At 40.1% G+C, this 14,220-nt stretch overlaps 1 protein-coding gene across 1 annotated transcript in view; it reads left to right on the top strand.

The window, feature by feature from the left end:
* The window catches only part of MCOLN3 (mucolipin TRP cation channel 3), a 1,554,854-nt gene that overhangs the window by 552,035 nt on the left and 988,599 nt on the right, over positions 1-14,220 (top strand). The window contains exon 3 of the mRNA XM_044086032.1: positions 1,419-1,645. Coding sequence (XP_043941967.1) covers positions 1,421-1,645 — 225 coding nt within the window. The 5' untranslated portion in view covers positions 1,419-1,420. The remainder of the gene's footprint in view (positions 1-1,418; positions 1,646-14,220) is intronic.

Raw genomic sequence — 14,220 nt, 5'->3', positions numbered from 1 at the left:
GCACACAGTTTCAGGGGTAGTGTGTAAAAGAATTCCAAAGAAGCTGAAAAGTCAGGTTTTCAAAACAATGGTGCAACCAGTATTTCTGTTTGGTACAGAAACTTGGGCAGTGTAAGCAGAGCAATCGAGAAAGGTAGAATTGATGGAGATGTAGTGCCTGTGACGGGTGGTAGGATGTACACTATAAAGAAATGATGACATCAGAGCAGAGACCAAAGTATTTCCAGTTGTTGAGAAGATCAGAGATAACAGATTACGGTGGTTCAGGCATGCTTAGGAAAGCAGAAAACAATTTGTTGAAGAGGATTTTGGAGATACAGGCAGAAGACAAGAGGACATGAGGATGCCGAGCAAGGATGGGTGGATTGTGTAAGAGACCTGCAACAGTCAGGCATGATTCTTATAAAAGGTAAGAGAGTAGCACTGAATTGAGGGAGGTGGTGACAGTTCAAGTTGCAGGCCAACTCCATGTAGAAAAATGGGAAAAGGCAGGTTGATGATGGTGATGAATGTGTTCAGCATGGAAATGTATTGTACATTTCATTTTTTACCCTTAGATCTGGCATGTATCACCTGCATGTATAGTGCTGTGTATTACATAAAGTAGTTGCAGCAATTAGTAAGGATGGCATGTCCCATGTTGCCATACAGATTGGCTGATACTGATGTACTGTACCTGTTTGCTTTAATACATAGTACATCCATGCCAGGTATTCCTTACGTACACAGATTAGGACTCCATGTGGGCTGGCTGCATATATAGTAGCTGGGGAAAGCTGTGTTCAGCCAGATGCCTGATGCACTTATATGCCCTGTTTAGCCATATATAAAGTGTTTCTCTTTTGTCATCCCAGCCCCTCTGTTCTCTTTTATCATCCCAGCCCCCCTGCTTAACATTATGATATACAACTACATTTAGTGCCAATCCATGAATTAAGCAAAGCACAGCACATTACATTAGCCACTGTTAGTCAGTCAACATAATGCACAAAAGCAATTTTAGCTGAAATATGAAGTTTGAAGTCCTTCTACTATAGAACCTATTAATTCGCTGGCGAGTTTATATGTGAATGCTTTATTAGAACAGTTGAACTGTCATACTGTGATTTTCAAAATATTAATTTCTGATGCATAACTCTGTAAGCAGTGAACTTTGTATTTAACTGTTACAGAACAGTATGTCTAATTATGGATGAGCATAAGATATATATTCAATGTATTTAATTAAGAAAATTCTGTGATAATCAGAGTTTTTTCCATTTATTTATAATACCCATTAAACTGTAGTGTTTGCAGCCATGCAGTGTTTAACCCAATGTTAATGATCTCACACATAATAGTTTTAACACCATTAGTAGATAACTTTGCAGTATATGAACCTGAATACGTAATTCGCTAACACTGCAACTTTGTTTCAGGAATGGAGGACTCTGAGCTAATTATAAACAGCTCCAAAGATGACGAGACACCTCACATCTTCAAGGACACTTCTACTTCTGCACTTGAAGATCAGCTAGAGGAGGATCAGCTTAGAAGAAAACTGAAATTCTTTTTTATGAATCCCTGTGAAAAATTTAGGGCCAGAGGTCGAAAACCATGGAAACTAGGGCTGCAGATCCTGAAAATAGCAATGGTCACCATTCAGGTAAGGAGTCTTCATTTTAAAACAGTGCGTGTGTAACTCTATTAGGTCATATGACAATGTACTGTTAATGAATCTTGGAAGTGAAAGCAAGAAAGTGAAGCTCAATGAAGACTCTTGTAAGTGACCACATGACTATGTACTATTCTATATTCATGGAGCAAGTGCATGTCATATTAATTCATGATGTACCTTCCTGATCAGTTATTTCATCTTATGAATGCATCATCACAGACAATGTAAGGCATTATTTTCCTCATTTGCTGCAGTGTTTGTCTAGTTTCCACTAACCTGGTTAGATACTGCTCAGATAGTAATACTTCACTAGGTGTAATTAGCCCTCCATTTCTCCTCTAACTACCATTTCTTCCCTCTCGTAGCTTTGTGCAGGATAAGTATTAAACTATGACAACTGTAAGTGATGGATACCTAGATCTAACTCGCAATGAATTAGCTGTGCAATAGGAAGACACACAGCAGCTCTTCTTAGGAGCAGCTCTTCTTAGGAAGTATTATGTGAAATTTCAAAGAAAAGGAGGGACAAATCATTATACTGCAGAGCATTATTGGAAACAGCCTAAAGTGGAATGGAGTATCACATTAATATGGCTGTCTCCACCATATGATCATGGTAAAGAACAAACTATGAAATAATACTAAGCATTCAGAGTGATGCAAGGATATTAGTTTGCAGATGCTGTTAAGATACAACTATGAAACATATCCTTTATGAATAATGTAAGCAAGATAGTATGTAGACCAGCTCCATTATTACCGATTAAGAACACAAATCTCTAAAGGACAACCTGCACACAACTGCCTGTACCCCACAATGTTGAGAACCCTCCCTTATTTACATAATTTATCTCCATAATCATATAGCAGTGAGGAAAGAAGGAACTTCCCAGTTTAGTGCACAGTGGTCTAAACAGAGATCCCATAATGCCTACATTTCTGCAATATGATCTCTGAACAAAGGTAAATTTGATCAGTTTTGTATGGTAGCTAGAACAATCATCTGGCTACCTCATAAAGCAGCCTTTTCCCTCAACTTTTGCTTATATTTTTCTATAAACTTCATCTTAGATTTTCTGAACATAATGTGTTCAGTGGGATGCCCATGGTTTTAACTCTTAACACGTATTTTATAGACTACTGGAGTTCATGAGAGGAGCAGAAATGCAGGGGGCGAATATGATCTAGTGGCGGAAAGATCAGATGTAGAAATTATCAAAGAGGTGACTCACAGAACAAACATAGCTGAAGTCTAGTCATCTCTGCAGTGTACACGTGCAGCCCTGTTTATTTGTTTTTTTGTATAACTTCACAGGGGCCTCTCTCTCTCTCTCACTCTCTCTCTCACTCTTTGCATACATATGGTTCCTGTTCACTTCATCTAATGCACATTTGGATAAATCACAACTGCTGGAATGATTTATGATCTTGAGATAGTAGAAGTTACAGGTTAATTTAGTCCAGAGCATCATTTCTACCTTGCAAGTACTCACCGTCATGTTGTAGCAGCATATTTAAGTTTGCATGTTTGCTGTTTTCTCTTTTCTTTTTGGTTGTCTGACTTTGTAGTTAGAGGGTTATAGGTAAATTGGTTAATTTAATCTAATGCAAAATAACAAAAATAGGATACAGTCAAAAACACAATGGGAACAGTTTTAAAAAAAAACAGTGTTTTTTGGGGGGACAACTGCATCCACACACCCACCTTACTTAAATGTACTAACTCCATGGTCACACAACTGCAGAGAAAAGTGAAATACCATACTTAGGGAATTAGTGACAACTCACGTGTATAAACTGCATCATCTGTGATTATCTGTAGGTAACCAGAAGCAACTGCTAAAGCTTTTCCATATACATCTATATATTCCTACTTCTGTATTATATAAATAAAGTGCAGCTAGTCCATGTGTGCAGTAAAATTGAATTTCAACCTAATCGTCATTCAGCTAAATTAACTCTCAGCTGTTTTCCTTAAATCAGTTTGCCTTAGACAAAATTGTCATTCCTTCTGAAGAACTCTTCACAAGGACAAAAGGGCTTCTCTAAAAATAAACATCTGTTACTATTTTTGTACCAGAATACTATCTCCATAGATTTTTTTTTTCAAGACACGGAGCAGTGCAGCAGGTAATGGGAAAGCCTGTCTCCATGTTGCTTAGAGTTTTCTCTTTAATAAGGTATTACGTTTGTCCCCATTACAAAGATTTAATTTCCAGTATAGGGCCTGGTGAACTGGTAATTACAGGAGACAGGAGCTTATACTAATTTTCATTTGTAGAATTTAGGGTAAATGGTGTATGATTTCTCTGGCTATTTCTCATTTCCACCATTTTAAGTAAAGATGCTAGGATAGCTTCTTTTGTAGCCCAGTAGTGCTTCCTTTTTATAAACATGTATTAAACATTCAGAGAGTGGTGTAGCAGCAGTATCATGTACATTGTAATGTTCTCTGAAGATAATGTTCATTTCTTTTAGACTTTGTTTTTCTTATTTCTGCAGAATAACTCCTACAGTGAATTTACTCTCATGTACGTAATTCTTCGTCAACACTAGAATCTTTTCTCAATTTTCTTTTCTGAAAACTGACAAACACATTCATTATATAAATTCCCATTGGTTACTTGTCTTTCTTAAGAAAGTATATTATTTCTATAAAAATTAAATATTTAGTGCACTGAAAGACTGAAATTGCAGAAAATCGACATCTCTTTAAGTTGCCACCATGCTGTTCCTTATCGTACTGCCAGTTGGTGCACAGACGTTATGTAACTGGCATAAAGTTAGAATATCTCACCTCTTTATTCATTATAGCTGAAATGTCCAAGAAGTTTTTGGGAAGCTCTGTACATGTTTGTAAAGTTCTATAAAAAGTCTTTTTCCTAATTTATATAAAGTAACCCCTTTTCTTATTCCCTGCCATTAAGTTTGTAAGCTAAGAAAGGCAGTTAATATTTCACAGAATATATTCAAGTCCTCAAAGCTCTTCACATGTGAAGAAAAAAATCCCAGGCAGCAGATTGTAGAAAATGACGGGATATTCTGTTTCACTCATCATTGTTTCTTCATCTTTTATGCAGGGTAGCATCATTGTCACTGGATCCAGAGTGGTAGCATTTCTTCTGTATTGTTTCTTGCTGCTCACGGCAGGCAGTATCCATTTCAGTTACGTTTACAATTTCTCATTCTATGGAGAGGGGTTAACTTGGAAATGTCATGGCATTTAAATTCTTTGACAAGGTGGCTTTCAAGTACTTGAATATTAGATATTACAGGAAATGAAATGAGCAGACATAGTAAGAGCACAACTTCCAAGGATTTACTGTTACTGTAAGTAAATATCCCATGTGTTTGTTTTCTTGAAATTAAGAAAACCATGAAAATTATGCAAAATGCAAATGCTTAAGAATGCAACTGTCAAAACAACTGTTGCTTACCTGAGATGTCTATCTGATCTCACTTTGTGTTCTCTTGTTCTTTTCTGGGCACTCATCAGTAGCAGCCAGTAGCATCATGTCTGCAGACTTAGGTCATTAGTGTTCACAAACTTGTGTTTTATGCCTGCCATTTTATGGCCAGCATACTGGTAAAACATTTGCACCAGACAGACAGACAGCAAGAAAGTGCTTAAACGAACTGCAGATCTGTTTTGTAACTTATATTATCTGCTTTAATAGTAAAATAGTGTTTTTCTGTACGCTCTCACTTTTATCCAGCTTCTGTGAATTGCTTAACTTTTAATTTGTCACAGTGATTCAGCAGTTAGCATTGCTGTTCAACAGATCTTCATTTTCCATTTTGTTTCCCAGGTTGGAGTCCTTCTGTGCAGAGGAGTCTACAAATCCTATGTGTGTGTGTGTGTGTGTGTGTGTGTGTGTGTGTGTGTGTGTGTGTGTGTGTGTGTGTGTGTGTGTGTGTGTGTGTGTGTGTTTTCTTGGTGCTCGAGTTTCCTTGCACATCCTAAACACATGTAATTAAGTGACTTTTCAGTCTTTACATTGTCAGAAGCTAATGCAGTGCATGAGCAGTGGATTGTCGTGTGTCACTTAGGAGTACATTCTGAGCCTAACACCCATTTGACTCCCTTGCATCCATCAACTGAATAAAGTCTATAGCAGAGAATGAGAATAGGCCAGACATCTTCATACACACAGAAACAAAAAAGATACTTACATGCACCTGCCTGGATGCCATTCAGTTAACTTTTGAACAAGTAGATGACTCGGTTATCCCACTCTTATTGAAAGTTGCAGAAAGGAGAACGCTGTGACAAAATACTTACCAATTTGGATTGTTTTGCTTTCCTAAAGATTGTAGGAATGTTGCTCTTGAGGGTACCATCTGATGATTCTGTAATTCTGGAGACTTCAGTGTTTGCATAAGGAATAGTAACAATATTTGGAGGAATGGGACTGGGAGGAACAGATTCCCTGATCTGAGCCTGTGCATAGTGAGCTGGTATTGGACTTCTGGGTTACTCATGGGTTGTCCATAACTAACTCCTTATTCAAACGTAAGGCTGCTCATTAGGTTATTTGGTACAGAAGCAGCTTATAACACACAGAATGATGATCAGCTCTGTAGTCATAGCAGATGTGAAAGTTCAAGGGAGCTGAAAGATGATCACCACTTTATTGTAAGTTAGGTCAGACAGATGGGACATTATCTGAACAGACATGGATAAACAGAAACATGCAAAAAAGGGTGAACTCACTTCCCACGTCTTAATAACATTTGAAATCTTATTTTTTTAAAACTGGAGATAAACCCTGAGCTATCATCTCCTTCAGCTTTTCCTTCTGACTGAGCAGTAGTCTACAGAAAATCAGACCCCATGACATACATACATAGAAAACTATGAATAAGGCTAAAAAAATGATTGTATAAATGTTACCCACCTCACCATTTTCAAAAGCAAAATACTCGCTTCTTTTGGGACAGATTCATTTGAACATTATACTGTAAATAGATATGTATCACATTTTAATATTTCTTATTCATATACTTCAGTGTATGACCATTCTATTACAATGTCATTTTTCTTTTTTCCTGTAACAATGGTGCATCCTTTTCAGAAAAATAATTTTTTCATAACTGTGCTTGAAACAAATGTTTACAACTCTTAAACTGTAACACACAAAGTAAACGCACAAAAGTTGTTAAGTATATACAGTCCTGCACAATGGTGTTGTGGTGTTGCCTTTTCAAGTTCTGCATCTTCTTTTATAACTGACAGTAACTGCAAATTTTATGGATCCATCTGTTGTTGTTGTGTCTTCGGCTTTTCCCAGTTAGGGGTCACCACAGTGGAACTCTGGTCCGCTAATGATTGGTAGTTGATTTTTACATGCCGAGTTACCAGTCCTGATGCACAACCTTCAACAAAGGTATGCCCATTCACGCATGTCTCGATGCAGAAGACGCTCTAGCTGAGAATCGAACCACACAGCGTCTTACTGTGAGGCGACAACGCTACCGCAGCACCACCGCCGCGGGTATGGATCTATTTGATCCATTTGTACATTTTTGAAAAATGTGACAATAACTCAGTAACCATACTAGGTACACAATGAGTATCTGAAGCAAATGCTTCTGTGTGTATATCTCATTTTCAGCTTCAACATGAGACCTCAGCTATTGCTTGTCTTGCTTACTTACTGAGATATTGTCACAAATATAAAAATATCTTTTATGGTAGACTTTAGAATAGAGATGGTACAATCACTTTCCCTCAGATTGTTATTTTAGGTCTTGAAAGCAGGATAGTGCCATTAACAGTTATATCTTTGCTATGTACAAGATAAAGGCTATTTTTCATTGACAAATTTGTCACACATTACGGTCTATTCTTGTCAAATATTGCAGGTACTTGCTTTGTTTTCTTGAACATTGTGTTGGCTGTAGCAGTAAGTCATATACAACAAACACATGTTGCAAGCTATGAACGAAACTGTTACCATTATTGAAATTTTCCTAATTATTACTATAAACAAATGTCAATATCTTTCTTTATGTGTGACTCAAAGTCACATGTACTGCATAAGAGTTTTTAAAAAATCTTGTAATATATAAAAAAGTCCATATTCATACATTGTTATAGCAAAAAAGTATTATAGTTTGATTTCTACTAATGTCCTTCAGTTTGCTGTCAAGTCATACTGCATGTTTTCAATACGTTTTTGTAATTTTGTTCCAGACTTCCATTTACCACTCTGCAGAAAAGTTATTACCAGAATTATTATACCAATATGTAGATTTTCATAACCACAGATGTACACAAATGGGAATGTCTTCATTTCCATGTAGCTCAAAGTCATAGATCTTATGTATCTTTGTTTTAGACAGTGTTATGCGTAATGTAATGCTTGAAACTGATAATAATTTTTGTCAGCAAAACATAAATACATTTGTAATATTTATTATTTCTTTTTATTTATTTACCACCTGAGAAGCACGCTGAACTTGGGGACCATTTTAAGGTTCAGTCCCCAATTACTGAAAAAAAGCACTGTGAAGTCGAAGCAGTTCCAGTGGTGTTTAACCAAGGGTGTATAGTGATTACAAATACAATAACAATGCCATATTTTACACATTCCTGTTTATTTCTGTTTATACCTACCATTCCATATTTCAGCACAAGATCCTGTGTACCAAAAAAAATGTTAATATGATCATCATGAAAATAGGCATATTTTCATAACCATTTGTACAAAAAATGTGATATTTTCTTCACTTCTGTGTGACCCAGGTGCAGTCATTTGATACAACTACCTGTCTACCACAGTCATTGACCTATTGTCTGAAGGTCCTAAAGCAGAGCACCCCTGGCTCTGGAGCTCACTGAAAATAGTTTCTTAAAAATAAAGATATTGACATATAACCATACCTCTCAATTGTACCTCTTGATAAGGAAAATTCCTCATTTTGAGATTTAAAAAGTTTATGTTCCATGTCCCAGAAAGCAGCTGGCACATGGCTATTCTTAAGAACTTTTTAACTGGGGTACATGGTGTGATGCCCATGCACTGGCTCAGCAATCAAGGAGCCTCAGTCCTCACCACTAACACCAGTGAGGGGCGTCCATATGGGTAAAGGATAATAAATGCACACACAGTAAAGTACAATTTCCCTTAAAAGCACACAGAGATCACAGTCAGTCTGGGACTGGTTTCTCCCCTTTCTCTCCAGGTCCCCAATAAGATTCCCCACTGTCACAGCTATAGGGTCCAGATCTCAGCCTAGTGGGCAAGCTAAAACCTCCAGCACCCTCTCTGTCCAACCAGTGCTTCATGTCCCTGCCCAAGTAGCTGACACACACACACTTTGAAATAAGAGTTTATACAACCACACAGACACTCCTGGAGAAGGCTGGCACAGGTTCTCCAACTGTGCCCCTTTTACCCAGTCTAAAAGGTAGTACCAGCTGCCACCACCCACTAATATCTGCTACTCAAAGGCCCTTCTGAAAGGGTGTCCAATTATTACTGTGCGATATTATTATCCAAATGGTAAGTGTGACTGAACAGTCAAGGCTTATTAGAGTGACTTGGTACAGTATCACTATATACATGCAATGTACTCTAGAGCTTAAATTAACTCTACATAAAACAGCCACAGTTGAAAGGTTTAAAATATTTAATAATAAATAAAAATACAAGACAATACTTCTTACTACACAGTGCTAGTCAAGAGTTCAGAGATCACAGAGAAATACTTAAAATAATATGGTAGAAAAGTTCTGACATCAGAGAAAACACACTAGTCTAATCTTATTATTTCCTAGCTATATCTAAGAGAAAACACAGTTCTAAATAACTTACATCTAGAAAAGGCAGAGTGGTGAGTTAGGTTCTCAAGACAAAGGCTCAGAGCGCACTGATTCTCTCTCTTTAAATTGATAACACAGAGCTGCTTCACATGACATAATTCTTCACACTTCTCTGGTCTTCCTGTGCTAACAGAAATGACATTTACATTCTTTAGACCTGGTCAGAAACTAGAGCAATAAAGGACATTAATACATGCAAATTCTAGCCATTAACTCTGGTCTTAAAACAATAGGCAGGATGCCTCCCTCTAGACATATCAGCTCCGAATTATGACATCAAAGACAGTCATAAAATGCTTGATTTAGCTTTCTTAAAGCAGAGTGCACTGTTGTTACATTTTTGCAGTTCAATATCCAGTACAGTCTTTTCACATTTAAAAGAACAAGCCTGGGGCTTACATTAATATTTACAAATGACAAAATTATCTACAACATTTATCTGGCTAGGCTGGCAGCCTTCACCTATCTTCACACATCTCCCCCCTGGGGAACTCAAGCTAGTTTTTTCAAGTGACCCTTAAGAAACTTTGTTTGAGAGGGTTAGGTCTATCTGAGTATAACTTACCCCATTCCCTGTCTTCAGACCCCATCTGCATTGGCATTGCAAATCCCACTGCGGTGCTGCACTGACATATCATATGCTTGCAACCCTAGGCTCCATCTTAGCAACTTGGCATTTTGCTGGCTGGCTCTGTTTAACCATGTTAGGGGGTTGTGATCTGCCACTACAGTGAATTTTCTTCCATATAGATAAGGCTGAAGTTTCTGTAGTGCTCACACTATGGCTAGACATTCCTTTTCTACAGCTGCATAGCATTCCTCCCTGGGTTGGAGCATACGACTTAAACTACTGGGTGCTCTACTCCATCTGAAGAAATCTGGCTAAGTACAGCCCCCACCCCATGGTTCGAAGCATCCACCTGTACAACAAATTCTTGCTGTAACCTGGACTGGCTAATATAGCAGGTCCTCCCAAAGCTTCTTTAAGCTTCTGGAATACCTGCTCACATGCTGTGGTCCATACTACCTTATCTGGCCTGTTCTTCCTTGTCAGGTCTGTGAGGGGAGCTGCTATGGTACAATAACTGGGGACAAACTTTCTGTAGTACCCTGCTGTCCCTAAGAATGCTCTCACCTGCTTTTTGGTAATAGGTGCAGGCCATGCCTGAATGGCTTCTACTTTGGCAGGTTCTGGCCTGATCTTACCACTCCCCACTCTATGTCCCAGGTAGGAGACTTCTGACATACCCACCTGACATTCGCTGGGCTTAATGGTCAACCCTGCCCTCTGTAGTCTAGCCAGCACCACCCTGACATGCTGAAGGTGCTCTTGCCAGGAATGGCTGTAGATGGCAATATATCATCTAGGTGAGTAAGGGCAACCCCTCCTGTTCCTTCTAGGATATGATCTGCCAGCCTCTGGAAAGTCACTGGGGCATTCTTCATCCCAAAAGGCATCTTTGTGAACTCATACAAGCCAAAATGAGTCACAAAGGCTGACTTCTCCTTAGCACTGGGAGTCAAGGGCACCTGACAGTAACCCTTAGTAAGATCAATGGTTGTAAAATACTTAGCCCCACCCAGCTGCTCTAGGGCCTCATCTGTCCTAGGCATGGGGTAAGCATCTGACTCCATGTGACTATTTCATTCATGTAATCCACACAGAACCTGGTGCTGCCATCCTTCTTTGGCACCAGCATCACTGGGGAGGCCCAGGGACTGTTGGACTCTTGAATCACACCTAGTTCCAACATCTCCTGTATTTCCTCTCTCAGTGTCTCTTTGACTCTCTCAGGCACCCTATAAGGGGCCTGCCTAATAGGCCTGTGGGGTCTTGTATCCACCTGGTGCTGCACCAGGTGGGTGCACCCTGGTTTCCCTGTGAACATGTCCCCAAACTCCTGTAACACTGCTCAGATTTCTCGAACTTGGGTAGGAGATAGCTGCTGGGACATTGCTACCCCTTACAATGAGGTGTCAGTCCGAGCCTCACTGAGGAGATCAGTCACCAGATCTCCCTGAGACTTCTCCTGCAATCCACTGCAAATGCTCAACACAAGAGCCTCCCTATCATGGTAAGGTTTTATCATGTTAACATGGTGCAATTTGTGCCCCTGCCTCCTGCCTAGCAGTTCCACCATGTAGTTAACATCACTTACCTTTCTTACCACCTTGTAGGGTCCCTCCCAAGCTGCTTACAGCTTGTTGTGTCTGACAGGAATGAGAACCATTACCTGCTGCCCCACAGCATTCTCTCTAGCTCGAGCATTCCTGTCATACCACACCTTTTCTGTTGTTGAGCTTCTGCCAGGTTCTCCTGGGCCAAGTCCATGAGTTCCCTGAGCCTTGTCCTGATGTTTAGGACATATGCCACAACAGACTCCTTGTGAGGTCCACACTCACCTTCCCATTCATCTTGAATTAAATCTAGAGGTCCCTTCACCCTATGCCCATACAACGCAAAGGGTGAAAAACTGTGGATTTCTGGGGAACCTTTCTGTAAGCAAACAACAGATGGGGCAATTTTTTGTTCCACTCCCTCTTGAACTAGTCTGCAAATGCCCATAGCATGGACTTGATTGTAGAGTTTAACCTCTCAACAAGACCATTAGTCTGGGGATGGTAGAAGGTGGTCTTCAGGTGCTTCACCCCACAGGACTTCCACAGAGCAGCCAGCAGGTCTGATATGAAATTTGCACCTCTGTGAGTCAGTATTTCTTTTGGGAATCTTACCTTGCTGAAAATCTCTAACAAAGCATTTGCCACCTTTTCTGCCTCAATGGAGGACAGAGCCACTGCCTCAGGATTTTGTGTAGCATAATCCACTACCTCTAGGATATACTTTTTCCCTGTGGAACTCAAGGTACTCAGAAGCCTCACAATATCCATAGCTACCCTCTGAAATGGTTTCTCAATCACAGGCAAAGGCATCAAAGGAGCTCTCACCTTGTCTCCTGCCTTGCCTACCTTTTGGCACTGCTCACAGGTCCTGCAGTACCCTGTTACATCTCTGGAAATTTCAGGCCAATAGAAGTTCTGCATAATATGTCTCTTTGTACGTTTTATGCCCATATGACCTGCAAAGGGAATATCATGGGCTATGGCTAGAAGCAAATAAATCCAAAGTGCTGTGATATAGTAGCAAATGAAAACACAAAATGTTGAGAAAAACACCTTTATGACAACAATAGCAAAGCTTTCGGGTTACTACCCTTCTTCAATACTAATTGTTGAATTTTTGTATTAGTATTGAAGAAGGGTAGTAACCCGAAAGCTTTGCTATTGTTGTCATAAATGTGTTTTTCTATGGCTAGAAGTGCCAGGTGGTAGGCTGTAGGCACTGCCAACTGCTGTAACCTCTCTCCTTCTAGCCCTCCCTCAGGGGTCCACTCTCTGTACAGTAACCCTTTGTCCCAGTATACAGAATCCCCCTTCACTTGAGAATCAGGTGCCTTACTATCTGCCTCAGGCCTTGCAATGTAGGGTCTGAGAGCTGCGGCTGTCTCAACTCTCATTTTGTAACCCTCCCCAGCTCACCTTCCACAGGAAGTCTGGCATCCTCTGACAGTGGTGCCTCACTGTCAGGGTGGGTACTATTACTCACCTCTACCTTTGCAGTCACTCTGTTCAAGGGAACATCAGTACCCGCAACCAGCTGTGGCTCACATTCAGTCTCACTGCTACAGAGTAGCTCCCTCCCTGAAGTAACCACCTCACCAGTCTTGGCTGCAAGTATGTGGTCTGTGTGGGTCTCCCCCAGGCTACCAGACCCACATGCTTGTCTCCTAGCCTGACTGCATGTAACTGCATAAACACATGGTACTGCCTCATCCAAATCCTTCCCTATCAGGACATCTGCAGGATGGTGGTTTGGTGCCCTTGTTGTCTCAAGACAACCTACTACTGGCATTTTGTCTTTCCCATTTACTGGATCTCTCACCTTTTGTTCCTCACCTTGCTTTTGTGGACATCTGTGTGCCACATGGCCCCACTGGTTGCGTTCAAAACATTTAACCCCAGGGTCCTGGACATGTACCTGGACTAGTGGCTTCCTCTGCTACTGGCAGATTCTGTTGGGTTAGTCTGTGCTGCCCACCATGGATTCCTTTAGACCCATGAGCAGTACTGGGGGTCTATTTCCTGTGTAGGGATGCCCTGCTTGCTAGGTATAGGTCTCCCTTCTTTCCCAACTCATCTGAAGTAGCACATTGTCTATCAGCTAACCAGATCCTCATGTCCTCAGACAAAGTGCTAAGGGCTTGTTCTTTCACCAAAAGGTCTGCCAGCCCTTCAAAAGTGGTGACATCCACTCACCCACCTATGAAAATAGGTGCTCAGTTCAGCAACATATTCACACACACTTTCATCTGCCTTACGTCTGTGTTCACAAAACTTTTTCCTATAAGTTTCAGGTGTTAGCTTAAAACATTCTAACAAGCAATGCTTAACAACAGTGGAATTAAAACATTCATCAGACATTTTAGACAACACTGTTACAGCTTTACCATAGAGTAAGGGGTCAGGAACCGTACCTAGACCCTTTGGTCAACATCATACTGTTTACATACACTCTCAAACATATGAATGAACCTATCAAAATTATCCCCCTCTTTAAACTGCAGAAGAAATTTACTGACCTTTTGTGCTTATGGGGTCCAGTTACTCCATTCCCGATTATCTCCATGACTCTGGCGAAGAGTCAGCATCTCCTTCTCATGCTGCCTCTGCCTCTCCT

This window comes from Protopterus annectens, chromosome 10.part0 (assembly GCF_019279795.1).
Source record: "Protopterus annectens isolate FY-2018-M chromosome 10.part0, PAN1.0, whole genome shotgun sequence".
In the NCBI taxonomy this organism is placed as follows: Eukaryota; Metazoa; Chordata; order Ceratodontiformes; family Protopteridae; genus Protopterus; species Protopterus annectens.
This window is presented reverse-complemented; position numbering and strand designations above follow the sequence as displayed.